The sequence below is a fragment of the Mobula birostris genome, unplaced genomic scaffold (genome assembly GCF_030028105.1).
Source record: "Mobula birostris isolate sMobBir1 unplaced genomic scaffold, sMobBir1.hap1 scaffold_892, whole genome shotgun sequence".
Taxonomy (NCBI): Eukaryota; Metazoa; Chordata; class Chondrichthyes; order Myliobatiformes; family Myliobatidae; genus Mobula; species Mobula birostris.
Genome location: NW_027278609.1, coordinates 101,835 through 128,681, shown reverse-complemented (window position 1 = coordinate 128,681; position 26,847 = coordinate 101,835). Strand labels below are relative to the sequence as shown.

General features: G+C 54.1%; 1 protein-coding gene across 2 annotated transcripts; it reads left to right on the top strand.

Annotated features, from left to right (window-relative positions):
• The first annotated feature begins 2,893 nt into the window (after positions 1-2,893).
• Positions 2,894-18,130, top strand: clp1 (cleavage factor polyribonucleotide kinase subunit 1). 2 transcript variants are annotated; one of them, XM_072250983.1, is made up of 3 exons: positions 2,894-3,165; positions 10,055-10,665; positions 16,302-18,130. In XM_072250983.1, exons 2-3 carry the CDS (start codon positions 10,063-10,065, stop codon positions 16,974-16,976), a joined length of 1,278 nt encoding a protein of 425 aa, XP_072107084.1. In that variant the 5' UTR covers positions 2,894-3,165; positions 10,055-10,062; the 3' UTR covers positions 16,977-18,130. The 2 variants fall into 2 exon arrangements, with proteins under 2 accessions (XP_072107084.1, XP_072107083.1); XM_072250982.1 differs by having other exon boundaries at positions 10,052-10,665.
• Positions 18,131-26,847: the final 8,717 nt, after the last annotated feature.

The window sequence follows — 26,847 nt, the reverse complement described above, 5'->3', positions numbered from 1 at the left end:
CCCCAAAAGCCACTGGCACGGCACAGTCGTTTTGCACCGTCAAATTCAATCCCGTGGCCGTAGTATTCTCCCTCTACCAATTCCTCCGGGTAACCCAAACGGATACACCTCCTGAGCTCCTTGATAAATTTTAACAAGGATGAAAACTTCCAACAAATTTTTCTTGTAAAATGAAGCCGGCGGCTTTCGGGACGACGACGAAGGTCTCGCTCCAAGTAGGGACCGGAATTCGACTGTACACGAGGCAGGAGGGCGGAAAGCTGATTGGCTGAGGACTGACCAATCAGGAGGGATGGACGGCAGGTGTTGGGGAGAGGTGGGGGGTATAAATACCACCGGACTGGACGTGCCCGGGCCTCGCCCCTGGCGAAGATGGCGGAGCTTCGTCACCGAAGCGTTGGATGCAGTCGATGCCTGTACCCGGCCGGCAGCCCGAGGAGAGTTTATTGGAGATAATTCTGAGCACCTGCAATGTAAGAGTCAGTTCAGCGCCGCGGAGAGCACGACACGTGTAAGACTGGTGGACCGCCATTCTGACAAGCTGCGTGCAAATTTTAGAATATATATATAATCGGTCAATAACACAGAGAACGTGAGCGTTAAGAGTCCTTGGAAGCGAGTCCACAGGCCCATGACCCAGGCAGTGGCCGCTTCTCACAGCTGCCGTCGGTCCGCTGGGTACGGAGGCCTGAAGTCCCACGCCACCAGGAACAGCCGCTTCCCGTCGATCCTTTGGGCTCCTGAACCGACCGGCGAGGCCCTGAGCTTCCCACTGCCGGACTGCACCGAGCGGTTTGCCCCTGCACCGGGGAACTCTGCCCCTTCAGAGCTCGACGGCTGGCGTCTGTCGTGAACCTGGCCTCGACGCAAGAGGAAACAAGGGCATTTACGTCAGAATCAAAGCCCCCTCTTACCACTAATACTATATTCTGCCATCGTATCTGACCTACCAAAATGAACCACCTCACACTGATCTGGGTCAAACTGCATCTGCCACTTCTCAGCCCAGTTTTGCATCCTATCGGTGTCCGGCTGTGACCTCTGACAGCCCTCCACACTGTCCACAACACCACCAACCTTTGTGTCATCAGCAAATTTACTCACCCATCCCTCCACTTCCTCATCCGGGTCATTAATAAAAATCATGAAGAGAAGGGGTTGCAGAACAAATTCCTGAGGCGCACCACTGGTCACCGACCTCCATGCAGAATATGACTCGTCTACAACCACTCTTTGCCTTCTGTGGGCAAGCCAGTTCTGGATCCACAAAGCAATGTCCCCTTGGATCCCATGCCTCCTTACTTTCTCAATAAGCTTTGCATGGGGTACATTATCAAATGCCTTGCTGAAATCCATATACACCACATCTACTGCTCTACCTTCAGCAATATGTTCAGTGACGTTCCTGAGCTCATGCACTCTCGGTGTAGCAGTTTCCACTGTTTCATTGAGCCTTCCCGCTTTCAATGACCCGGCTGTTCTCTTGCGCTTCACGCCATTTGCTTCTTTGGAATGTGACACGGTGAATCAATAATTTCTTCAGTTAAAATCAGTATATATCAGTCTGTTCTAAAATCTGCAGAGTAATCTTCGCAAACTCCACGTGGTCAACACCGTCCGCATCAGAAACCAGAAAAGGAAATGTGATTGTGTACGATTAATACACCGACGAGGTTGAAGGTGATGACCTTTTGTGTGGAGTTTACATTCCCCTGTGCACGAGCGGCAAAAGATGTACACACGCGCTCACCAGAGAGGGAACCAGAATGCTGTGTCTGGATTTCAGTTCAGCATCCAACACTTGTTGTCCCTCCGTGAATAAACTCCTGCTTCACGGTCTAAATGCACCCCCCCCCCCAACCGCCATGCAACTGGGCGTCGGACTTCCTAACCAACAGACTTCAGACGGTCAGGGTGCGCGGGCGCCCCTCCCTCCCCTTCATCCTCGACATGGATGACGCCCCTCAGGAGTGTGAGGCCAGACACCCGAGCAACCCCATCGTCAAGTTCACCGGTGTGCAGGAGCTCAGGCATCAGACCCAGCGACTCAGCGACAGCAAAGGTTGCCTTTTATGAGTTTGTATTTTAAAGCCAGGTCTGGGCAAGTTCAGCGTGCCTGTGTAAGCAATCAGATTGAGTTAAACCGCTGACCGCGAAGGGTCTCGGCCCGCAACTTCCAACGACGCTGCCCGGCCCGCTGAGTTCCTCCAGTGACCCGTGTGTGTTGTGTTGGATTGCCAGCATCTGCGGCCTTTATTGTGTTCAACTGAAACACAATATTATTGATCTTATTGATATTATTGGTACTATTGATCTTGTTTTGTTGGATTTGCACACAGTCACTTGTCTTTTGCACACTGGTTGCTGGTCCGTCTGTGCTATAAACAGGTTTTCACTGTGTTTCTTTGCATCTACGGTAAATGCCCAAAAGAAAATGAATCTTAGGACTCTATATGGTGACATGAAGGCATTTTGATAATAAATTAGCTTGAACTTTGGAACTTTGGACATTTTGCGTACGTTGCTCAACTCCCCCGGGGATTACTCATTGGTCACGTGACACGGGCGCGACACCCCCCCCCCGACGCCGACTATGTCTCCGCGCCCCCCTACACGTGACACGAGTGCGACCTCCCTCTGACGCCGCCAATGCCCCGGCGCCCCCTACACGTGACACCAGCACCCCCTCCTCTGACGCCGCCAATGCCCCGGCGCCCCCTACACGTGACACGAGCGTGACCTCCCCTGATGCCGCCAAAGCCCCGGCGCCCCCTACACGTGACATGAGAGCGACCTCCCCCTGTCGCCGCCAATGATTCGGCGTCGCATTCACGTGATACGAGAGTGACGTCCGTGACGCCGCCATTGATTCGGCGCCCTCTTCACGTGACGTGCGGCCGCGGCCCTGACTGGCTCCGCTCAAATCGAGCGGAATCGCCGTCTGACTGAAGTGAAATAAAAAATAAGGTTCAGGTTAACCGCTTCATCAGGGGAGCGACGCCGGTGTAGGCCCTTGTGTTGGAGTAAAATAATAGTTTAGGGTACGAGGGCAGCGTCGTGCGACCGGCGGAGCGCGATCGTGTCCACGGCAACGGTTTCCAAGGGGGGGCGGACCGGAAACAGGAAGTGAGGCAAGAGGGGTCGTGGTGGAGGCGCGTTGTTCAGGTGAGCGAAAAGGCGAGGGGATTGGAGGGAATGAGGGGAGGGAGAGGGTGATGAGGGGATTGGAGGGAGAGGGTGATGAGGGGATTGGAGGGAATGAGGGGAGGGAGAGGGTGATGAGGGGGGAGAGGGTGATGAGGGGATTGGAGGGAGAGGGTGATGAGGGGATTGGAGGGAATGAGGGGAGGGAGAGGGTGATGAGGGGATTGGAGGGAGAGGGTGATGAGGGGATTGGAGGGAATGAGGGGAGGGAGAGGGTGATGAGGGGAGGGAGAGGGTGATGAGGGGATTGGAGGGAGAGGGTGATGAGGGGATTGGAGGGAATGGAGGGAGAGGGTGAGGGTGGAGGGGAGGGAGAGGGTGATGAGGGGGAGGGGTGATGAGGGGGGGTGGAGGGTGAGGGGGATGGGTGGAGGGAATGAGGGAGGGGAGGAGGGGTGAATGAGGGGAGTGAGAGGGTGATGAGGGGATTGGAGGGAATGAGGGAGGGAGAGGGTGATGAGGGGATGGAGAGGGTGATGAGGGAGGGAGAGGGTGATGAGGGGATTGGAGGGAATGAGGGAGAGGGAGAGGGTGATGAGGGTGAGGGAGAGGGTGATGAGGGAGGGAGAGGGTGATGAGGGGATTGGAGGGAATGAGGGGAGGGAGAGGGTGATGAGGGGATTGGAGGGAATGAGGGGAGGGAGAGGCTGATGAGGGGAGGGAGAGGGTGATGAGGGGAGGGAGAGGGTGATGAGGGGATTGGAGGGAATGAGGGAGGGAGAGGGTGATGAGGGGATTGGAGGGAATGAGGGGAGGGAGAGGCTGATGAGGGAGGAGGGATGAGGGGAGTGATGAGGGGATTGGAGGGAATGAGGGAGGGAGAGGGTGATGAGGGATTGGATGAGGGGAGGGAGAGGATGAGGGGAGGGAGAGGGTGATGAGGGGATTGGAGGGAATGAGGGAGGAGAGGTGATGAGGGGAGGGAGAGGGTGATGAGGGGATTGGGGATGAGGGGAGGGAGAGGGTGATGAGGGGATTGGAGGGAATGAGGGAGGGAGGGGATGAGGGGATGAGGGAGAGGGTGAGGGGAGGAGGGAGAGGGGCGATGAGGGGAGGGAGAGGGTGATGAGGGAGGGAGAGGGATGAGGGGAGGGAGAGGGTGATGAGGGGAGGGAGAGGGTGATGAGGGGAGGGAGGGAGAGGGGAGGAGAGGGGATGAGGGAGGAGAGGGTGATGAGGGAGGGAGAGGGGTGATGAGGGAGGGAGAGGGTGATGAGGGGATTGGAGGGATGAGGGGAGGGATGAGGGAGGGAGAGGGGAGGATGAGGGATGAGGGAGGGAGAGGGTGATCAGGGAGGGAGAGGGTGATGAGGGAGGGAGAGGGTGATGAGGGGATTGCAGGGAATGAGGGGAGGGAGAGGGTGATGAGGGGATTGCAGGGAATGAGGGGAGGGAGAGGGTGATGAGGGGATTGGAGGGAATGAGGGGAGGGAGAGGGTGATGAGGGGATTGGAGGGAATGAGGGGAGGGAGAGGGTGATGAGGGGATTGGAGGGAATGAGGGGAGGGAGAGGGTGATGAGGGATTGGAGGGAATGAGGGGAGGGAGAGGGTGATGAGGGGATTGGAGGGAATGAGGGGAGGGAGAGGGTGATGAGGGGAGTGGAGGGAATGAGGGGATGGAGGAGGGGGGTGATGAGGGGATTGGAGGGAATGAGGGGAGGGAGAGGGTGATGAGGGGATTGGAGGGAATGAGGGGAGGGAGAGGGTGATGAGGGGATTGGAGGGAATGAGGGAGGGAGAGGGTGATGAGGGGAGGGAGAGGGCGATGAGGGGAGGGAGAGGGCGATGAGGGGATTGGAGGGAATGAGGGGAGGGAGAGGGCGATGAGGGGAGGGAGAGGGTGATGAGGGGATTGGAGGGAATGAGGGGAGGGAGAGGGCGATGAGGGGATTGGAGGGAATGAGGGGAGGGAGAGGGTGATGAGGGGATTGGAGGGAATGAGGGGAGAGGGCGATGAGGGGAGGGAGAGGGTGATGAGGGGATTGGAGGGAATGAGGGGAGGGAGAGGGCGATGAGGGGATTGGAGGGAATGAGGGGAGGGAGAGGGCGATGAGGGGAGGGAGAGGGCGATGAGGGGAGGGAGAAGGCGATGAGGGGAGGGAGAGGGTGATGGGAGTGAGAGGGTGATGAGGGGAGGGAGAGGGTGATCAGGGGAGGGAGAGGGCGATGAGGGGAGAGAGAGGGTGATGGGGGGTGGGAGAGGGTGATGAGGGGATTGGAGGGAATGAGGGGAGGGAGAGAGTGATGAGGGAGGGAGAGGGCGATGAGGGGAGGGAGAGGGTGATGGGAGTGAGAGGGTGATGAGGGGAGGGAGAGGGTGATCAGGGGAGGGAGAGGGCGATGAGGGGAGAGAGAGGGTGATGGGGGGTGGGAGAGGGTGATGGGAGTGAGAGGGTGATGAGGGGAGGGAGAGGGCGATGGGGGAGGGAGAGGGTGATGAGGGGAGGGAGAGGGCGATGGGGGAGGGAGAGGGTGATCAGGGAGGGAGAGGGTGATCAGGGAGTGAGAGGGTGATGAGGGGAGGGAGAGGGTGATGAGGGGAGGCAGAGGGTGATCAGGGAAGGAGAGGGTGATGAGGGGAGGGAGGGTTTGACAAGGGGAGTGAGGGGTTTGACGAGGGGAGGGAGAGGTTTGACGAGGGGAGGGAAGAATTTTCAATGAGGGTAGTGGATTTGACGAGAGGAATGAGGGGTTGACGGGGGGAGCGAGGGGTTTGATGAGGGGAGTGAGGGTTTGATGAGGGAGTGAGGGGTTTGATGAGGGGGGTGAGGGTTTGACGAGGGGAGTGAGGGTTTGACGAGGGAGTGGGGTTTGATGAGGGGAGTAAGGGGTGACAAGGGGAGTGAGGGTTTTGACGAGGGGAGTGGGGGATTTGATGAGGGGAGTGAGGGGTGATGAGGGGAGTGAGGGTTTTGACAAGGGGAGTGGGGGTGTTTGATAAGGGTAGTGGGGGGTTTTGATTAGGGAGTGGGTGTTTGCCGAGGGGAGTGAGGGGTTTGACGAAGGGAGTGGGGTTTGACGGGAGTGAGGGGTTTGACGGGAGTGAGGGGTTGGATGAGGGGAGAGGGTTTGACGAGGGGAGTGAGGGGTTTGACGGGGGAGTGAGGGGTTTGACGGGAGTGAGGGGTTGGATGAGGGGAGTGAGGGTGTGATGAGGGGAGTGAGGGTGTGCCGAGGGGAGTGAGGGTGTGACGAGGCGTTCGATGAGGGGAGTGAGGATGTGATGAGGGAGTGAGGGGTTTGACGAGGGGAGTGAGGGGTTTGACGAGGGGATTGAGGGTTTGACGAGGGGAGCGAGGAGTTTGACGAGGAGAGTGAGGGGTGATGAGGGCAGTGAGGGGTTTGATGAGGGGAGGGAGAGGGCGATGAGGGGAGGGAGAGGGTGATGGGAGTGAGAGGGTGATGAGGGGAGGGAGAGGGTGATCAGGGGAGGGAGAGGGCGATGGGGGAGGGAGAGGGTGATCAGGGAGGGAGAGGGTGATGAGGGGAGTGAGAGGGTGATGAGGGGAGGGAGAGGGTGATGAGGGGAGGCAGAGGGTGATCAGGGAGGGAGAGGGTGATGAGGGGAGGGAGAGGGTGATCAGGGAAGGAGAGGGTGATGAGGGGAGGGAGGGTTTGACAAGGGGAGTGAGGGGTTTGACGAGGGGAGGGAGAGGTTTGACGAGGGGAGGGAAGAATTTTCAATGAGGGTAGTGGATTTGACGAGAGGAATGAGGGGTTGACGGGGGGAGCGAGGGGTTTGATGAGGGGAGTGAGGGTTTGATGAGGGAGTGAGGGGTTTGATGAGGGGGGTGAGGGTTTGACGAGGGGAGTGAGGGGTTTGACGAGGGAGTGGGGTTTGATGAGGGGAGTAAGGGGTGACAAGGGGAGTGAGGGTTTTGACGAGGGGAGTGGGGGATTTGATGAGGGGAGTGAGGGGTGATGAGGGGAGTGAGGGTTTTGACGAGGGGAGTGGGGGTGTTTGATGAGGGGAGTGGGGGGTTTTGATTAGGGAGTGGGTGTTTGACGAGGGGAGTGAGGGGTTTGATGAGGGGAGTGAGGGGTTTGACGAAGGGAGTGAGGGGTTTGACAGAGGAGTGAGGGGTTTGACGGGAGTGAGGGTTGATGAGGGCAGTGAGGGGTTTGATGAGGGGAGTGAGGGTTTGATGAGGGGAGTGAGGGTTTGACGAGGGGAGCGAGGAGTTTGACGAGGAGAGTGAGGGTTGATGAGGGCAGTGAGGGGTTTGATGAGGGGAGTGAGGGTTTGATGAGGGGAGTGAGGGTTTGATGAGGGGAGTGAGGGTTTGATGGGGGAGCGAGGGGTTTGATGAGGGGAGTGAGGGAGTGATGAGGGGAGTGAGGGGTTGATGGGGGAGTGAGAGGTTCGATGAGGGGAGTGAGGGTGTGATGGAGTGAGGGGTTTGACAAGGGGAGTGAGGGGTTTGACGAGGGGATTGAGGGTTTGACGAGGGGAGCGAGGAGTTTGACGAGGAGAGTGAGGGGTGATGAGGGGAGTGAGGGGTTTGATGAGGGGAGTGAGGGTTTGATGAGGGGAGTGAGGGTTTGATGGGGGAGCGAGGGGTTTGATGAGGGGAGTGAGGGAGTGATGAGGGGAGTGAGGGGTTGATGGGGGAGTGAGGGGTTCGATGAGGGGAGTGAGGGGTTTGACGAGGGGAGCGAGGGGTTTGACGAGGAGAGTGAGGGGTGATGAGGGCAGTGAGGGGTTTGATGAGGGGAGTGAGGGTTTGATGAGGGGAGTGAGGGAGTGATGAGGGGAGTGAGGGGTTGATGGGGGAGCGAGGGGTTTGATGAGGGGAGTGAGGGTGTGATGAGGGAGTGAGGGGTTCGACGAGGGGAGTGAAGGGTTTGACGAGGGGAGTGAGGGGTTTGACAAGGGGAGTGAGGGGTTTGATGAGGGGAGTGGGGTTTGATGAGGGGAGTGAGGGGGGTGACAAGGGGAGTGAGGGTTTGACTAGGGGAGCGAGGAGTTTGACGAGGAGAGTGAGAGCTGTGAGGGGTGATGAGGGGAGTGAGGGGTTTGATGAGGGGAGTGAGGGAGTGAGAGGTTTGACGAGGGGAGTGAGGGGTTTGACGGGATTGAGGGTTTGACGAGGGGAGCGAGGAGTTTGACAAGGAGAGTGAGGGGTGATGAGGGGAGTGAGGGTTTGATGGGGGATCGAGGGGTTTGATGAGGGGAGTGAGGGAGTGATGAGGGGAGTGAGGGTGTGATGAGGGAGTGAGGGGTTCGATGAGGGGAGTGAGGGTGTGATGAGGGAGTGAGGGGTTCGACGAGGGGAGTGAAGGGTTTGACGAGGGGAGTGAGGGGTTTGACAAGGGGAGTGAGAGGTTTGATGAGGGGAGTGGGGTTTGATGAGGGGAGTGAGGGGGTGACAAGGGGAGTGAGGGTTTGACTAGGGGAGCGAGGAGTTTGACGAGGAGAGTGAGGGGTGATGAGGGGAGTGAGGGGTTTGATGAGGGGAGTGAGGGGTTTGATGAGGGGAGTGAGGGTTTGATGAGGGAAGTGAGGGGTTGATGGGGGAGTGAGGGGTCTGATGAGGGGAGTGAGGGAGTGAGGGGTTCGATGAGGGGAGTGAGGGTGTGATGAGGGAGTGAGAGGTTTGACGAGGGGAGTGAGGGGTTTGACAGGATTGAGGGTTTGACGAGGGGAGCGAGGAGAGTGACGGGTGATGAGGGCAGTGAGGGTGTGATGAGGGAGTGAGGGGTTCGATGAGGGGAGTGAGGGTGTGATGAGGGAGTGAGGGGTTCGACGAGGGGAGTGAAGGGTTTGACGAGGGGAGTGAGGGGTTTGACAAGGGGAGTGAGGGGTTTGATGAGGGGAGTGGGGTTTGATGAGGGGAGTGAGGGAGTGATGAGGGGAGTGAGGGGGTGACAAGGGGAGTGAGGGTTTGACGAGGGGAGGGAGGAGTTTGACGGGGAGGGAGGAGTTTGACGGAGTGAGGGGTTTCATGGGGGGAGTGAGGAGTTTCATGTGGGGAGTGAAGGGTTTGATGAGGGGAATGAGGGGTTTGACAGGGGGAGTGAAGGGTTTGACGAGGGGAGTGAAGGGTTTGACGAGGGGAGTGAGGGGTTTGACAGGGGGAGTGAAGGGTTTGACGAGGGGAGTGAGGGGGTGACGAGGGGAGTGAGGGTTTGGCGAGGGCAGTAGGGGGTTTGATGAGGGGAGTGAGGGGCTGACGAGGGGAGTGAGGGGTTGGATGAGGGGAGAGAGTTTGACGAGGGGAGTGAGGGTTTGGCGAGGGAGTGAGAGGTTCGATGAGGGGAGTGAGGGGTTCGATGAGGGTGTGATGAGAGAGTGAGGATTTGACGAGGGGAGTGAGGGTTTGACGAGGAGAGTGAGGGTTTGATGAGGGGCGTGAGGTGTTGATGGGGGAGCGAGGGGTTCGATGAGGGGAGTGAGGGAGTGATGAGGGGAGTGAGGGGTTTGATGAGGGGAGTGAGGGAGTGATGAGGGGAGTGAGGGGTTTGATGAGGGGAGTGAGGGAGTGATGAGGGGAGTGAGGGGTTTGATGAGGGGAGTGAGGGGTTTGATGAGGGGAGTGAGGGTGTGATGAGGTGAGTGAGGGGTTCGATGAGGGGAGAGGGTGTTGAAGGGAGTGAGGGGAGTGAGAGGTTTGATGGGAGGAGGAGAGAGGGTGTTAAAGGGAGAGAGAGGGTTAATGGTGGGAGGTCAGGAATAAGAGAAAGGGGAGGGATGGAGTGAGGTACTGAGGGGAGGGATTGAGTGAGGTGGAATGAAGGACGGTGGGAGGATGGTGGAAGGAGGAATGAAGGAGGCAGCGACTAATCTATCTTTGTCCCTCCCCCTCCCTGCAAACCTGTTGCCCCCTCTCTTCCCCCGGTCCCCAGCAGCAGCCGGGATGGCAGAGGAGGCCCAGGACCCGCGGCCCGTCTCCCGGTACGAGCTGGAGAAGGAGACGGAGCTGCGGTTCGAGGTGGAGCCGGGTGAGACGGTGGAGCTGGAGCTGGTGTCGGGCCTGGCGGAGGTGTTCGGCACCGAGCTGACGCGACACCGGCCCTACACCTTCGCGGGGGGCTCCAAGAGCGCCGTCTTCACCTGGCACGGCTGCTGCGTGCAGCTGCGGGGCCGGCCCGAGGTGGCCTATGTCTCCCGCGACACCCCCATGCTCCTCTACCTCAACTGCCACGCCGCCCTGGAGCAGATGCGGCGGCAGGCCGAACGGGAGGGTGAGCGCGGGCCCCGCGTCATCGTGGTGGGGCCCTCTGACGTGGGCAAGACCACCCTCTGCCGTCTGCTGCTCAACTACGCCGTCAGGCTGGGCCGCCGGCCCACGCTGGTGGACCTGGACGTGGGCCAGGGCTCGGTCTCCGTCCCCGGCACGGTGGGCGCCCTGTACGTGGAGCGGCCGGCCGACGTGGAGGAGGGCTTCTGCGTGCGGGCGCCCCTGGTGTACCACTTCGGCTCGACGACCCCCGGCACCAACATCAAACTGTACAACAGGGTGAGCCAGGGCTGGGGCGGGCGCTGCTCTCATTCTTGAAGTAAACTCTTGAAGGCTGGGGCTTGTCCTGTCTGATATTCACCGAGCAGTTTAGTTTTACTTTAGCGTCTCCTTCTCAAACTGCGGGTGAATTTCATCATGTTATGATCACTGCCTCCTGAGGGTTAGGAACCATAGAAAAACTACAGCACAGAAACAGGCCTTTTGGCCCTTCTTAGCTGTGCCGAACCATTTTCTGCCTAGTCCCACTGACCCTGCACACGGACCATATCCCTCTATACACCTCCCATCCATGTATCTGTCCAATTTATTCTTAAATGTTGAAAAAGAACCCACAATTACCACCCCGTCTGGTAGCTCATTCCATACTCCCACCACTCTCTGTGTGAAGAAGCCCCCCCCAATGTTCCCTTTAAACTTTCCCCCCCTCACACTTAACCCATGTCCTCTGGTTTTTTTCTCCCCATGCCTCAGTGGAAAAAGCCTGCTTGCATTCACTCTATCTATACCCATCATAACTTTATATACCTCTATCAAATCTCCCCTCATTCTTCTACGCTCTAGGGAATAAAGTCCTAACCTATTCAACCTTTCTCTGTAACTGAGTTTCTCAAGTCCCAGCAACATCCTTGTAAACCTTCTCTGCACTCTTTCATAGAACATAGAACATAGAATAGTACAGCACAATACAGGCCCTTCGGCCCACAATGTTGTGCCGACCCTCAAACCCTGCCTCCCATATAAGCCCCCACCTTAGATTCCTCCATATACCTGTCTAGTAGTCTCTTAAACTTCACTAGTGTATCTGCCTCCACCACTGACTCAGGCAGTGCATTCCACGCACCAACCACTCTCTGAGTGAAAAACCTTCCTCTAATATCCCCCTTGAACTTCCCACCCCTTACCTTAAAGCCATGTCCTCTTGTATTGAGCAGTGGTGCCCTGGGGACGAGGCGCTGGCTATCCACTCTATCTATTCCTCTTATTATCTTGTACACCTCTATCATGTCTCCTCTCATCCTCTTTCTCTCCAAAGAGTAAAGCCCTAGCTCCCTTAATCTCTGATCATAATGCATACTCTCTAACCAGCAGCATCCTGGTAAATCTCTTCCGTACCCTTTCCAATGCTTCCACATCCTTCCTATAGTGAGGTGACCCAGAACTGGACACAGTACTCCAAGTGTGGCCTAACCAGAGTTTTATAGAGCTGCATCATTACATCGTGACTCTTAAACTCTATCCCTCGACTTATGAAAGCTAACACCCCATAAGCTTTCTTAACTACCATATCCACCTGTGAGGCAACTTTCAGGGATCTGTGGACATGTACCCCGAGATCCCTCTGCTCCTCCACACTACCAAGTATCCTGCCATTTACTTTGTACTCTGCCTTGGAGTTTGTCCTTCCAAATTGTACCACCTCACACTTCTCCGGGTTGAACTCCATCTGCCACTTCCTCAGCCCACTTCTGCATCCTATCAATGTCTCTCTGCAATCTTTGACAATCCTCTACACTATCTACAACACCACCAACCTTTGTGTCGTCTGCAAACTTGCCAACCCACCCTTCCACCCCCACATCCAGGTCGTTAATAAAAATCACAAGAAGTAGAGGTCCCAGAACAGATCCTTGTGGGACACCACTAGTCACAATCCTCCAATCTGAATATACTCCCTCCACCACCACCCTCTGCCTTCTGCAGGCAAGCCAATTTGAATCCACCTGGCCAAACTTCCCTGGATCCCATGCCTTCTGACTTTCTGAATAAGCCTACCGTGTGGAACCTTGACAAATGCCTTACTAAAATCCATATAGATCACATCCACTGCACTACCTTATTTATATCTTTCCTGTAATTTGATGACCAAAACTGAACACAGTACTCCAGATTCGGCCTCACCAATGCCTTATATACAACCTCATCATAACATTCCAGCTCTTATACTCAATACTCAATACTTTGATTAATAAAGGCCAATGTACCAAAAGCTCTCTTTACGACCCTATCTACCTGTGACACCACTTTTAGGGAATTTTGTATCTGTATTCCCAGATCCCTCTGTTCCACTGCACTCCTCAGTGCCTTACCATTAACCCTGTATGTTCTACCTTGGTTTGTCCTTCCAACGTGCAACACTTGTCTGTATTAAACTCCATCTGCCATTTTTCAGCCCATTTTTCCAGCTGGTCCAAGTCCCTCTGCAGGCTCTGAAAACCTTCCTCACTGTCTATTACACCTCCAGTCTTTGTATCATCAGCAAACTTGCTGATCCAATTTACCACATTATCATCCAGATCATTGATATAGATGACAAATAACAATGGACCCAGCACTGATCCCTGTGGCACACCACTAGTCACAGGCCTCCACTCAGAGAAGCAATTCTCTACCACCACTCTCTGGCTTCTTCCATCGAGCCAATGTCTAATCCAATTTACCACCTCTCCATGTATACCTAGTGACTGAATTTTCCTAACTAACCTCCCATGCGGGACCTTGTCAAAGGCCTTACTGAAGTCCATGTAGACAATATCCACTGCCTTCCCTTCATCCACTTTCCTGGTAACCTCCTCGAAAAACTCCAACAGATTGGTCAAACATGACTTACCACGCACAAAGCCCTGTTGACTCTCCCTAATAAGTCCCTGTCTATCCAAATGCTTGTAGATTCTGTCTCTTAGTACTCCCTCCAATAACTTACCTACTACTGACGTTAAACTCACCGGCCTATAATTTCCCGGATTACTTTTCGATCCTTTTTTAAACAACGGAACAACATGAGCCACTCTCCAATCCTCCAGCACCTCACCTGTAGACAGCGACCTTTTAAATATTTCTGCCAGGGCCCCTGCAATTTCAACACTAGTCTCCTTCCAGGTCCGAGGGAACACTCTGTCAGGTCCCGGGGATTTATCCACTTTAATTTTCCTCAAGACAGCAAGCACCACCTCCTTTTCAATCTGTACAGTTTCCATGATCTCACTACTTGTTTCCCTTAATTCCATAGACTTCATGCCAGTTTCCTTAGTAAATACAGACGCAAAAAACCTATTTAAGATCTCCCCCATTTCCTCTGGTTCCGCACATAGCCGACCACTCTGATCTTCAAGAGGACCAATTTTATCCCTTACAATCCTTTTGCTCTTAATATACTTGTAAAAGCTCTTTGGATTATCCTTCACTTTGACTGCCAAGGCAACCTCATGTCTTCTTTTAGTCCTCCTGATTTCTTTCTTAAGTATTTTCTTGCACTTCTTATACTCCTCAAGCACCTGATTTACCCTTTGTTTCCTATACATTTCATACAACTCCATCTTCTTTATCAGAGTTGCAATATTCCTTGAGAACCAAGGTTCCTTATTCCTATTCAATTTGCCTTTAATCCTGACAGGAACATACAAACTCTGCACTCTCAAAATTTCCCCTTTGAAGGCTTCCCACCTACCAATCACATCTTTGCCAGAGAACAACCTGTCCCAGTCCACGCTTTTTGGATCCTTTCTCATTTCTTCAAATTTGGCCTTCCTCCAGTTCAGGACCTCAACCCTAGGACCAGATCTATCCTTGGTTCCTCAACCTTAAGCTCCCGAATCAAGTCATAGTCATACTTTATTGATCCCGGGGGAAATTGGTTTTCGTTACAGTTGCACTATAAATGATAAATAGTAAGAAAACCATAAATAGTGAAATAGTAATATGTAAATTATGCCAGGAAATAAGTCCAGGACCAGCCTATTGGCTCAGGGTGTCTGACCCTCCAAGGGAGGAGTTGTAAAGTTTGATGGCCACAGGCAGGAATGACTTCCTATGACGCTCTGTGCTGCATCTCGGTGGAATGAGTCCCGGGCTGAATGTACTCCTGTGCCCAACCAGTACATTATGTAGTGGATGGGAGACATTGACCAAGATGACATGCAACTTAGACAGCATCGTCTTTTCACACCACCGTGAGAGAGTCCGGTTCCATCCCCACAACATCACTGGCCTTACAAATGAGTTTGTTGATCAACAAATCCGGCTCGTTACACAGCACCCGGTCACCGAGTGGGCTCTTCAGGGTGAATTTCATCGTGTTACGGTCACTGACTCCTAAGGGTTCCTCAGCCTTAAGCTCCCCAATCAAATCCGGCTCCTTACACGATGCCCAGTCACCTGCTGGGCTCAACCGCGAGCCGCTCAAAACAAAGCTGATCCGTAGGCTTTTTCCAAATCCCGTCTCCTGGCATCCAGCACTGGTTTTTCCCCAACCTACCTGCATATCGAAGCCCCCCCACCCCCCCCATGAGTGTTGTAACTTTGCCCTTCTGGCGTGTGTTTCCCACCTCCCATCGTAGTCGGTGGCCCACAGGCTGGCTGCTGTCGGGAGGCCTCTGTCAAACTCCCACCTCGCACTCTTGCAGTTTCTGAACTCTACCGAATTTGAATTTCTTAATTCAACGCCTTCCGATCCTGTGTCGCCTCTTCCTGAGGATTTGATTTCATCCTTTACCAGCGGAACCTCCTCATCCCCCACCTACCAGCCTTCTCCTTCTCACCTCCTTTATAGGGCCTCTGCCCCTTCCCTCCACAGGTTTCCAGCCCGAAACGTCGACTGATCAGTTTCCCGGATGCTGCCTGACCTGCTAAGTTCCTCCAGCGTGTTGTGAGTGTTGCTTTGACCCCAGCATCTGCAGATTATTTAGTGTTTTACCACTCTCCCCCCTGCCGTCCTGCCTGACTTTTCGAAACAGTCTGTCCTTGCGTGGCAAGCTCCCAAAACTATCCTCTTCTTCCAGCCAGGACTCACAACGTCATACCTGCCAATCTCTGAACTGCAGCACAAGGCTATTGACCTTATTCCATGTGCTGCGTGCATTCAGATATAACACCGACAGTCCGCGTCTCAGCACCTTTGGCTTTGCACTTTGGTCTCCGTGCTGCCTGAAGCTAACAACTTTCAAACCTTTTTCCATGATTCTCTCTGCTGGGCTTTCGGCCGCCTCTCCTGCACGTTGTCCACTCTGTCCCAAACTGCTGAGCCCACCTGCCGGCCGCTCAGTCTGGGGCCGTGACTAAGACCACCGGGTGAGGGGAGGGACAGGGGCTTGTGACAGGGTGAGGGTCATCAGGAGTGGGGCAGAGGGTTACAGAAATGAAGAGGAAGTGCTGAATACAGGAATATCAATTATTAATACTTCTCTCCCTCTCTTTCTCCCTCTCTCTCCCTCCCTCTTTCTCCCTCCCTCTTTCTCCCTCCCTCTCTCCCCCTCTCTCTCTCCCTCTCTCTCCCTCTCTCTCTCCCTCTCTCTCTCCCCCTCTCTCTCCCCCTCTCTCTCCCCCTCTCTCTCTCCCCCTCTCTCTCCCCCTCTCTCTCCCCCTCTCTCTCCCCCTCTCTCTCCCCCTCTCTCTCCCCCCCTCTCTCCCCCCCCTCTCTCCCCCTCTCCCCCCCTCTCTCCCCCCCTCCCTCTCTCCCCCTCCCTCTCTCCCCCCTCTCCCCCTTCCTCTCTCTCTCTCTCCCCCTTCCCATCTTCTCCCCCTCCCCTTTCCCCCTCTGCCCCTCCCCCTCTTTGTCCCATCTCTCCCCCTCCCCGTCCCCTCTCTCCCCCCTCACCCCTCCGCTCTCCCCCTTGTCCCTCTCTCCCCCCTCCACACAGATCACCTCCCGCCTGGCCGAGGCCTTTAACCAGCGGTGTGAGCTGAACCGCCGGGCGGCGGTGGGGGGCTGCGTGATCAACACGTGTGGCTGGGTCCGTGGCTCGGGCTACCAGGCGCTGGTGCACGCTGCCTCGGCCTTCGAGGTGGACGTGGCCCTGGTGCTGGACCAGGAGCGGCTGTACAACGAGCTGAAGCGGGACCTGCCTCACTTCGTGCGCACTGCCCTGCTGCCCAAGTCGGGCGGCGCCGTCGGCCGCTCCAAGGACTTCCGGCGGGAGCGGCGCGACCAGAAGGTGCGCGAGTACTTCTACGGTCTGCGCGGCTCGGGGCTCTTCCCCCACGCCTTTGACGTGGCCTTCTCCGAGGTGCAGATCTTCCGGGTGGGCGCCCCCAGCGTGCCCGACTCCTGCCTGCCGCTGGGCATGCGGCAGGAGGACGCCCAGCTGAAGCTGGTGCCCGTGGTGCCCGGCCGGGACCTGGCCCACCACCTCCTCAGCCTGAGCTCGGCCGACCGGCCCGGCCCCCAGCTACTGGAGGCCAGCCTGGCCGGCTTTGTGGTGGTCACTGCCGTGGACACCGAGAACCAGGTCTTCACCGTGCTGTCGCCCGCCCCCCGGCCGCTGCCCCGCAACATCTGCCTCATCATGGACATCCGGTTCATGGACCTCAAGTAGGGGGGCCGGCGGGGCGGGGAGACGGAGACGGGTGACGGGAGAGATGCCCGCTCAGGCAGGGACCGACGGGGACACTACCCTTCTCTTCGTGGGCCTCGCGTTAATGGGAAGGGGAGTGTGAAAGGGAGGGAGTGAGCGTGAGTGTGTGTGTGTGAGAGAGAAACAGAGAGGGATTGTGTCGTCTGCTGGATGTCTGTTCGGTCTCTCTCAGACGGAGATCTGTACACTGACCAGTGTCTCTCAGTCCCTCTCTCTCAGACGGAGATCTGTACACTGACCAGTGTCTCTCAGTCCCTCTCTCTCAGACGGAGATCTGTACACTGACCGGTGTCTCTCAGTCCCTCTCTCTCAGACGGAGATCTGTACACTGACCAGTGTCTCTCAGTCCCTCTCTCTCAGGGGGAGATCTGTACACTGACCGGTGTCTCTCAGTCCCTCTCTCTCAGGGGGAGATCTGTACACTGACTGGTGTCTCTCAGTCCCTCTCTCTCCCAGGGGGAGATCTGTACACTGACCGGTGTCTCTCAGTCCCTCTTTCCCAGGGGGAGATCTGTACACTGACCAGTGTCTCTCAGTCCCTCTCTCACAGGAGGATATCTGTACACTGACCAGTGTCTCAGTCCCTCTCTCTCAGGGGGAGATCGGTAAACTGACCAGTGTCTCTCAGTCCCTCTCTCTCAGGGGGAGATCTGTACACTGACCGGTGTCTCTCAGTCCCTCTCTCTCAGGGGGAGATCTGTACACTGACCAGTGTCTCTCAGTCCCTCTCTCTCTCAGGGGGAGATCTGTACACTGACCGGTGTCTCTCAGTCCCTCTCTCTCAGGGGGAGATCTGTACACTGACCGGTGTCTCTCAGTCCCTCTCTCTCAGGGGGAGATCTGTACACTGACCGGTGTCTCTCAGTCCCTCTCTCTCAGGGGGAGATCTGTACACTGACCGGTGTCTCTCAGGGTCTGATCTCTACACTAACCAGTGCCTCGGTCCCTCTCGCGGGGAGATCTGTACGGCGTACCTACGCTTTTTAATCTTTTTTTCTCTGTGTGCAGACACAGTTGACGAACTCCCATGACATTTGTTTTACAAAGGAGCGTTAAAGGTCTGTGTAAATCTTAACCATGTCCGGATAATAAAATAAATTTCGCGGTTGAGTTTACACCCGTCTTTGAGCAATTCTTTGCCGACGTGGGCCGCCGGCCAACGGGGGAAAGGTCAGGAGGGTGGGGATGGAGGAAATGTACCTCTTCAGCGAACGATATCTGATCCCCTCCCCCCTGGCCTTCCCCATGCCCGTGTCCCTCCGTTCTCCATGCATCCCGAACCCCTCGGTCGTCCCTGCCTGCACCACCACCCCCGGCAGCACGTTCCACGCTCACTCCCAGCCTTATTTTTAAAAGACAAATTCTCGCCCCACACACACCTCCTTTGAGCCGTTCCTGTCTCACGTTAAACCTCTGCCCTGTGGACATTTCCACCCGAGGGTGGGGGGGGGAGAAAGATCATCCACACCTGTCTCTCACAAACCTCTGGTTTTACGCGCCTCTACCCAGTCTCCCGTCCGCTGCTCCGGAAGAAGCAACCCGAGCCTGCCCGGCCTCTCCTCGTCGCTCACGCCCTCTCCGACTCCCCCCGCGTCCGAACCGTAACCAGACGCCAGAAGTAGACACATGGTACCCCAGGCGTGGCCCGACAAGAGTTTCGGATGGCCACAACGCGACTACCCTGCTGGTGAAGGCGAGCCTGCAGTACCGCGCAGATGCTGTCAGGGACCCCCCCCCCCCCCGAAGTCCCTCCACACCTCGACGTTCCTTATAACCGTACAACAATTACAGCATGGAAACAGGCCATCTCGGCCCTTCTAGTCCGTGTCGAACTCTTACTCTCACCTCGTCCCACCGACCTGCACTCAGCCCATAACCCTCCATTCCTTTCCTGTCCATATATCTATCCAATTTAACTTCAAACATCAACATCAAGCCTGCCTCAACCACTTCTGCTGGAAGCTCGTTCCACACAGCTACCACTCTCTGAGTAAAGAAGTTCCCCCTCATGTTACCCCTAAACTTTTGCCCTTTAACTCTCAACTCATGTCCTCTTGTTTGAATCTCCCCCACTCTCAATGGAAAAAGCCTATCCACGTCAACTCTGTCTATCCCCCTCATAATTTTAAACACCTCTATCAAGTCTCTCCTCAACCTTCTACGCTTCAAAGAATAAAGACCCAACTTGTTCAACCTTTCTCTGTAACTTAGGAGATGAAACCCAGGTGACATTCTTGTAAATCTTCTCTGTATTCTCTCAATTTTGTTGACATCTTTCCTATCATTCGGTGACCAAAACTGTACACAATACTCCGAATTTGGCCTCACCGATGCCTTGTACAATTTCAACATTACATCCCAACTCCTATACTCAATGCTCTGATTTGTAAATGCCAGCATACCAAAAGCTTCCTTCACCACCCTATCCACATGAGATTCCACCTTCAGGGAACTATGCACCATTATTCCTAGATCCCTCTGTCCTACAGCATTCTTCAATGCCCTACCATTTGCCATGTACGTTCCTGCCTCCTTTACAACTGACCTCCCAAAGTGCGGCACTTGTCCGGGTGACTCGCCACCCCCGTCGGCAACTGATCCGCGCCCCGTCCCGCGGTGAACTCCAATCTCCCGCGGGGTGACTCCCATCACAGGGGCTTGTCACCCAACCCTCCGGCCGGCCTCCGCTGTTAGAGGTGCCCTACTCTGGGGGTCGCGTCACGCTCCCGAACGCTCGGCGGAGTGGGGGGGGGCGGAAGAAGCTGCGGAGGGTGTCAGGCCTCCCCCCCCCCCCAGTAGGTCAGGGGCGAGCCCCCCCACCAACCCCGGGAGGGTTTGCAGGAGGCTCCGCCTCTGAGGGCAGAGGAGATCACCCCCACCTCTCCCCATCCAGGCCATGCCGTCTCCCCATGGTCCCCCAGCGGGCAGGCCCGAGGTCCCAGGGCACCGTATTTTCCCCTTCAACCGGTCTGCTCTGGAGCCAGACGGCGCGGCCCCCCCCGGTCTCGCAAGGCACCTGGAGTCAGAGCTGGGGTTCAGTGTCGCCAGCCTGGGTCGGGAGATGCGTGAGCTTTACGGCCGCGGTAAACTGACACAGGTAAAGTAACAAGAGTTACGTTTATGTCTACTGTTAAGATAAACAGTGCGGGGGAAAAGCAAATAAAAAATTCCTGAGGTCCTGTCCAAGGGTTCAATATCCATTCAGGAATGGGACGGCAGAGGGGAAGAAGCTGTTCCTGAATCGCTGAGTATGTGCCTTCAGGCTCCTGTACCTCCTTCCCGATGGTAACAGTGAGAAGAGGGCACGTCCTGGGTGGTGGGGGTCCTGTCTGAGACACCGCTCCCTGACGATGTCCTGGACCCCGCGGAGGCCGGGACCCGTGATGGAGCTGACTAATTTTACAACTTGCCACACCCTATTTCGATCCTGTGCATTACCCCTCTCTCCCCCAATGTGTTGGGACCAGGTTAGATCCTCAGAGATGTTGACACCCAGGAAGTTGAAATTGCTCACTCCCTCCCCCTCTGATCCCTCTGTGAGGACTGGTTCGTCCACTTTGCGTGGAACACTTACAATGGGAACAATATTTTTCAAGTTTTGTCTTCATTGAAACATAGAAAACCTACAGCACAATACAGGCCCTTTGGCCCACAAAGCTGTGAGGAACATGTCCTTACCTTAGAAACTACCCAAGATCTCTATTTTTCTAAGCTCCATGTACCTATCCAGGAGTCTCTTAAAAGACCCTATCGTATGAGCCTCCACCACCGTCACCGGCAGCCCATTCCACGCACTCACCACTCTCTGCGTGAAAAACATACCCCTTGCATCTCCTCTGTACCTACTCCCAAGCACCTTAAAACTGTGTCCTCTCGTGCTAGTCATTTCTGCCCTGGGAAAAAGCCTCTGACTATCCACACGATCAATGCCTCTCATCATCTTCTACACCTCTATCAGGTCACCTCTCATCCTCCGTCGCTCCAAGGAGAAAAGTCCGAGTTCACTCAACCTATTCTCATAAGGCATGCTCCCCAATCCAGGCAACGTCCTTGTAAATCTCCTCTGCACCCTTTCTATGGTTTCCACGTTCTTCCTGTAGTGAGGCGACCAGAACTGAGCACAGAACTCCAAGTGGGGTCTGATATAGCTGCAACATTACTCCTCGGCTCTTAAACTCAATCACGGTTGTTGAAGGCCGATGCACGTATGGTTTCTGAACCACAGAGTCAACCTGCGCAGCTGCCTTGAGTGGCCTATGGACTCGGACCCCAGGATCCCTCTGATCCTCCACACTGCCAAGAGTCTTCCCATTAATGCTGTATTCTGCCATCATATTTGACCTATCAAAATGAACCACCTCACACTTACCTGGGTTGAACTGCATCTGCCACTTCTCAGCCCAGTTCTGCATCCTATCAATGTCCCGTTGTAACCTCTGACAGCCCTCCACACTGTCCACAACACCACCAACCTTTGTGTCATCAGCAAATTTACTAACCCATCCCTCCACTTCCTCATCCAGGTCATTTATAAAAATCATGAAGAGAAGGGGTCCCAGAACAGATCCCTGAGGCACACCACTGGTCACCAACTTCCATGCAGAATATGAGCCACCTACAAACCACTCTTTTCCTTCTGTAGGCAAGCCAGTTCTGGATCCACAAAGCAATGTCCCCTTGGATCCCATGCCTCCTTACTTTCTCAATAAGCCTTGTATAGGGTATCTTATCAAGTGCTGTGCTGAAATCCATATACACTGCATCTACGGCTGTACCTTCATCAGTGTGTTTAGTCACATCCTCAAAAAATTCAATCAGCCTTTGACAAAGGCACAATCTGCCTTTAACAAAGCCGTGCTGACTATTCCTAATCATATTATACCTCTCCAAATGTTCATAAATCCTGCCTCTCAGGATCTTCTCCATCAACTTATCAACCACTGAAGTAAGACTCACTGGTCTATAATTTCCTGGGCTATCCCTACTCCCTTTCTTGAGTAAAGGAACAACATCTGCAACCCTCCAATTCTCCAGAACCTCTCCCATCCTTATTGATGATGCAAAGATCATCTCCAGAGGCTCAGCAATCTCCTCCCTCGCCTCCCACAGTAGCCTGGGGGTACATCCCGTCCAGTCCCGGTGACTTATCCAACTTGATGCTTTCCAAAAGCTCCAGCACATCCTCTTTCTTAATATCTACATGCTCAAGCTTTTCAGTCTGCTGTAAGTCATCCCTACAATTGCCAAGATCCTTTTCCATAGTGAATACTGAAGCAAAGTACTCATTAAGTACCTCTGCTATCTCCTCCGGTTCCAGACACACTTTTCCACTGTCACACTTGAGTGGTTCTATTCTCTCAGGTCTCTCAGGTCTTATCCTCTTGTATAATGTCTTGTATAATGCATTCCACATACTTGTAGAATGGCTCTCCTGATTTCTTTCTTGAGCTCCTTCCTGCTACTCTTATAATTTTCTAGATCTCTATCATTACCTAGCTTTCTGAACCTTTCGTATGCTCTTCTTTTCTTCTTGACTAGATTTACAACAGCCTTTGCACACCACGGTTCATGTACCCTAACATCTCATTGGAATGCACCTATGCAGAAAACCACACAAATATCCCCTGAACATTTGCCACATTTCTTCTGTACATTTCCCTGAGAACATCTGTGTTTCCAATTTATGCTTCGAAGTTCCTGCCTGATAGCCTCATATTTCCCCTTACCTCAATTAAACGTTTCCCTAACTTGTCTGTTCCTATCCCTCTCCAATGCTATGGAAAAGGAGATAGAATTGTGATCACTATCTCCAAAATGCTCTCCCACTGAGAGATCTGACACCTGACCAGGTTAATTTCCCAATACCAGATCAAGTACAGCCTCTCCTCTTGTAGGCATATCTACATATTGTGTCAAGAAACCTTGAACGCCCCTGTGAGGGGATCCAGGAGTGCCCCTATTAACTGTATGGAGAGAGACATTTATCATTGATGGTTTGTTTGGAAAGGAGAGAGAGAGACAGAGGTATTTACCACCGATATGTTGCTTTTGAAAACAGAGAGAGAGAGATGAAGATTAACAGTTGGACTGACGGTTTAAGGCATTGGAAGTAACTTTGGATTTTTACTGAGTTTGGAGTTGGAGACAGCACCGAGCAGCTCGAAGGTTGCTATGGTGACCAAAGGCAGGGTTAATTAATGGACACTCGATGTTATGATTTTCAGCGGGTTATTGATGTTACTTCCAAGGACCTGTTGCCTGCTTGTGTTCCTTTACAGACAAAGGAAGGAGGGACTCTTGAATGACAGGCGATGCTCAGCCTGGTGAAATAAATAGGAAGTCAGATGATACAGACCTCAGGCACATGATCTGGACACTGAATGAGCATTGCTGTGCCCGCAGAGAAAGTGGGTTTTGGAGGATCGATCACGCTGATTGATCCAAGTTGCTATTCCAGTTTCAGGAGAAGGGGTTGACTGGTGGGGAGTTGTCTATGTGTCCACCCTCGCCTGGGTGATAGCTCCACCACAGAAGACCGGTCCCCCTGGTTAAAGTCACGGTCGGTGACTTGTAAAGGATTTCGGACGACGACGAGAAGATCGACAGTATCAACTCACCTGAAGACTCAACTCACTCTCTCCCTCTCTCTCTCTCTCCATCACTACTCAACTAAATACCATGAACTGAACTGAACTGAACTTTACTCAACATCGTAAGACTGTATCTTTTTACCCCTAGACTTAAAGAAGCTTGGTTTTCATACACAAATATTCCACACTTACTTTTATATATAATCATTGCTAACCTGTTTGATTTATTTACATTTATATTACTGTATTGCGTAGTTACTAATAAATATTATTAGTTTATAGCAATACTGGACTCCAAAGTGGTTTCTATTTCTGCTGGTTTCTTAATCCCCGTCACGGGCTTCTTGAGCTCACCTAACAAACTCCACCCCATCTAAACCCCTCACTTTAGGGACATGCCAATTGATATTTGTGAAATTAAAATCTCCCACCACGACAACCCTGTTATTATTACACCTTTCCAGAATCTGTCTCCCCATCTGCTCCTCGATGTCCCTGTTACTATTGGATGTCTATAAAAAACACCCAGTAGAATAATTAACCCCTTCCTGTTCCTAACTTCCACCCACAGGGACTCAGTAGACAATCCCTCCATGACTTCCTTCTTTTACACTATCTCTGATCAGCAGTACCACGCCCCACCTCTTTGGCCTCCCTCCCTGTCCTTTCTGAAACATCTGAAGCCTAGCGCTCTAAGTGACCATTCCTGACCCTGAACCATCCAAGTCTCTGTAATGGCCAGAACATCAGAGCTCCAAGTACTGATCCATGTCCTAAACTCATCCACTTTGTTCATAATACTCCTTGGATTAAAATAGACACATCTCAAACCCTCACTCTGAGCGTGTCTCTTCCCAATCACCTGCCTATCCTCCCTCTCGCACTGTCTACAGGCTTTCTCTATTTGTCATCCAACCTCCCTTTCCTCCGTCACTTCAGTTCGGTTCCCATCCCCTAGCAATTCTAGTTTAAACTCTCCACAGTAGCCTAGCAAACCTTCCTGCCCGGATATTGGTCCCCCTGGGATTCAAGTGCAACCCGTCCTTTTTGTACAGGTCACACCTGCCCTAAAAGAGGCAGATATCTGAATCCCTGCCCCCTGCTCCAATCCCTCAGCCACGCATTTATCCTCCACCTCACTCTATTCCTGTACTCACTGTCACGTGGCACAGGCTGTAATCCCGAGATTACTATCTTTGAGGTCCTGCTGCTCAACTTCCTTCCAAACTCCCTGTAGTCTGTTTTCAGCACCTCCTCCCTTTTCCTACTTATGACGTTGGCACCAATATGTACCACGACCTCTGTCTGTTCAGCTTTCCACTTCAGGATATCGTGCACGTGATCAGAAACATCCCAGACCCTGGCACCTGGGAGGCAAACCACCATCTGTGTTTCTTTCCTGCGTCCACAGAATCGCCTGCCTGACCCCCCTAACTATAGAGGCCCCTATCACTACTGCCATCCTCTTGCTTTCCCTACCCTTCTGAGCCACAGGGCCAGACTCTGTGCCAGAGGCACGGCCACTCTTGCTTCCCCCAGGTAGGCCATGTCCCCCAACAGTTCTCAAACAGGAGTACTTATTGTTAAGAGGGACAGCCACAGGAGTACTCCCTAGTACTTGACTCTTCCCCTTCCCTCTCCCGACTGTTATCCACTTACCAGTCTCCCGAGTCCCCGGTGTGACTACCTGCCTATAGCTCCTATCTATCACCTCCTCACTCTCCCTAACCAGACAAAGGTCATCGAGCTGCATTTCCAGTTCCCTAACACAGTCCCTAAGAAGCTGCACTTGGACGCAGCTGGCGCAGATATGGCCATCCGGGAGGCTGGGAGTCTCCAGGATCTCCCACATCCGACACCGAGCACAGAACACCGGCCTCACACACTTACCTCCCGTCTGTATTCTACTCGGGCATCCTACCTCGCCTCGCCCCGTTGAGCCAAAGCCCTCCTACTCTGTCTCCCTCTACTCCATCTCCCGCTTTTCCTATGAACGTTGCGGCTGGCTGATGCGGTTGCAATGAAGCCCCTCGTTGCGCCCACTGCACAGGACGCCGAACTCCAAGGGCAAGAGGCGGCCCTGTGTTGGGACGGGTTGAGATCCGGGCCCAGATTGAAAAGGCAGAGGGTGGGAGATCTGGGGCGACGGTGAGGCGCGGTTCCCCGCAGTGGTCACTCGGCTCCGCGCTGCCCCGAGGCTGCGGTCTGTGTCGGCAGACCCAGCTCTCGTTCAGGGAGCTGTTCCCTTGCACTGGTTGATCCTGCGATTTGGTTTTTTATTTTCATCTCCCCCCCCCACCCCCTGCACATCCCATGCCTGCAGTCTTTCTTCAATGGGTTTCTCCTGGGCAACTTTGTTTCACGGCGGATGAATCTCGAGGTTGCACGTACTTTGACAGCGAGTGAGCTTCGAACGTGGCCTTGAGTTTGGGGGTGAGTCCGCATCTGGCAGGCTCACCGGTCGGAGAGGCACCCGGGAAGGGTGGGAGAGTGGGCACGGCCCCCAGAGACGGGGAGCAGAGTGTCCAGTGACTGTCATGTATGTGTGTGTGTGTGTGTGAGAGGGAGAGGGAGAGGTGGGTGTGAGACACAGGGAGAGAGTAGTGACTCTGTGTCTGTGAGAGAGGGAGAGAGTCGAGAGAGCTGTGCGTGAGACACAGAGAGAATAGTGAGACAGGGGGGAGAGTAGAGAGAGATGTGTGTGTGAGAGAGACAGTCGAGAGAGAGGTGTGTGAGGCACAGTGATAGAATAGTGAGACTGAGAGAGAGATAGGGAGAGAGTAGAGAGAGATGGGTGTGTGTGTGTGTTTCGTGTGTGTGTGAGAGAGAGAGAGAGAGTGAGTCGAAGGAGCTGTGTGTGAGACACAGTCATAGTCATACTTTATTGATCCCGGGGGAAATTGGTTTTCGTTACAGTTGCACCATAAATAAATAAATAGTAATAACCAATAAATAATTAAATAGTAATATGTAAATTATGCCAGGAAATGAGTCCAGGAGCAGCCTATTGGCTCAGGGTGTCTGACCCTCCAAGGGAGGAGTTGAAAAGTTTGATGGCCACAGGCAGGAATGACTTCCTATGACGCTCTGTGCTGCATCCCGGTGGAATGAGTCTCTGGCTGAATGTACTCCTGTGCCCAACCAGTACATTATGTAGTGGATGGGAGACATTGTCCAAGATGGCATGCAACTTGGACAGCATCCTCTCTTCAGACACCACCGTCAGAGAGTCCAGTTCCATC

Excerpts from the sequence above, each read along its gene's own strand:
- clp1 (XM_072250983.1), top strand. The coding sequence starts at position 10,063 with ATGGCAGAGGAGGCCCAGGACCCGCGGCCCGTCTCCCGGTACGAGCTG. Across the intron at positions 10,666-16,301 it reads ACATCAAACTGTACAACAGG|ATCACCTCCCGCCTGGCCGA; the intron begins GTGAGCCAGGGC and ends CCCTCCACACAG.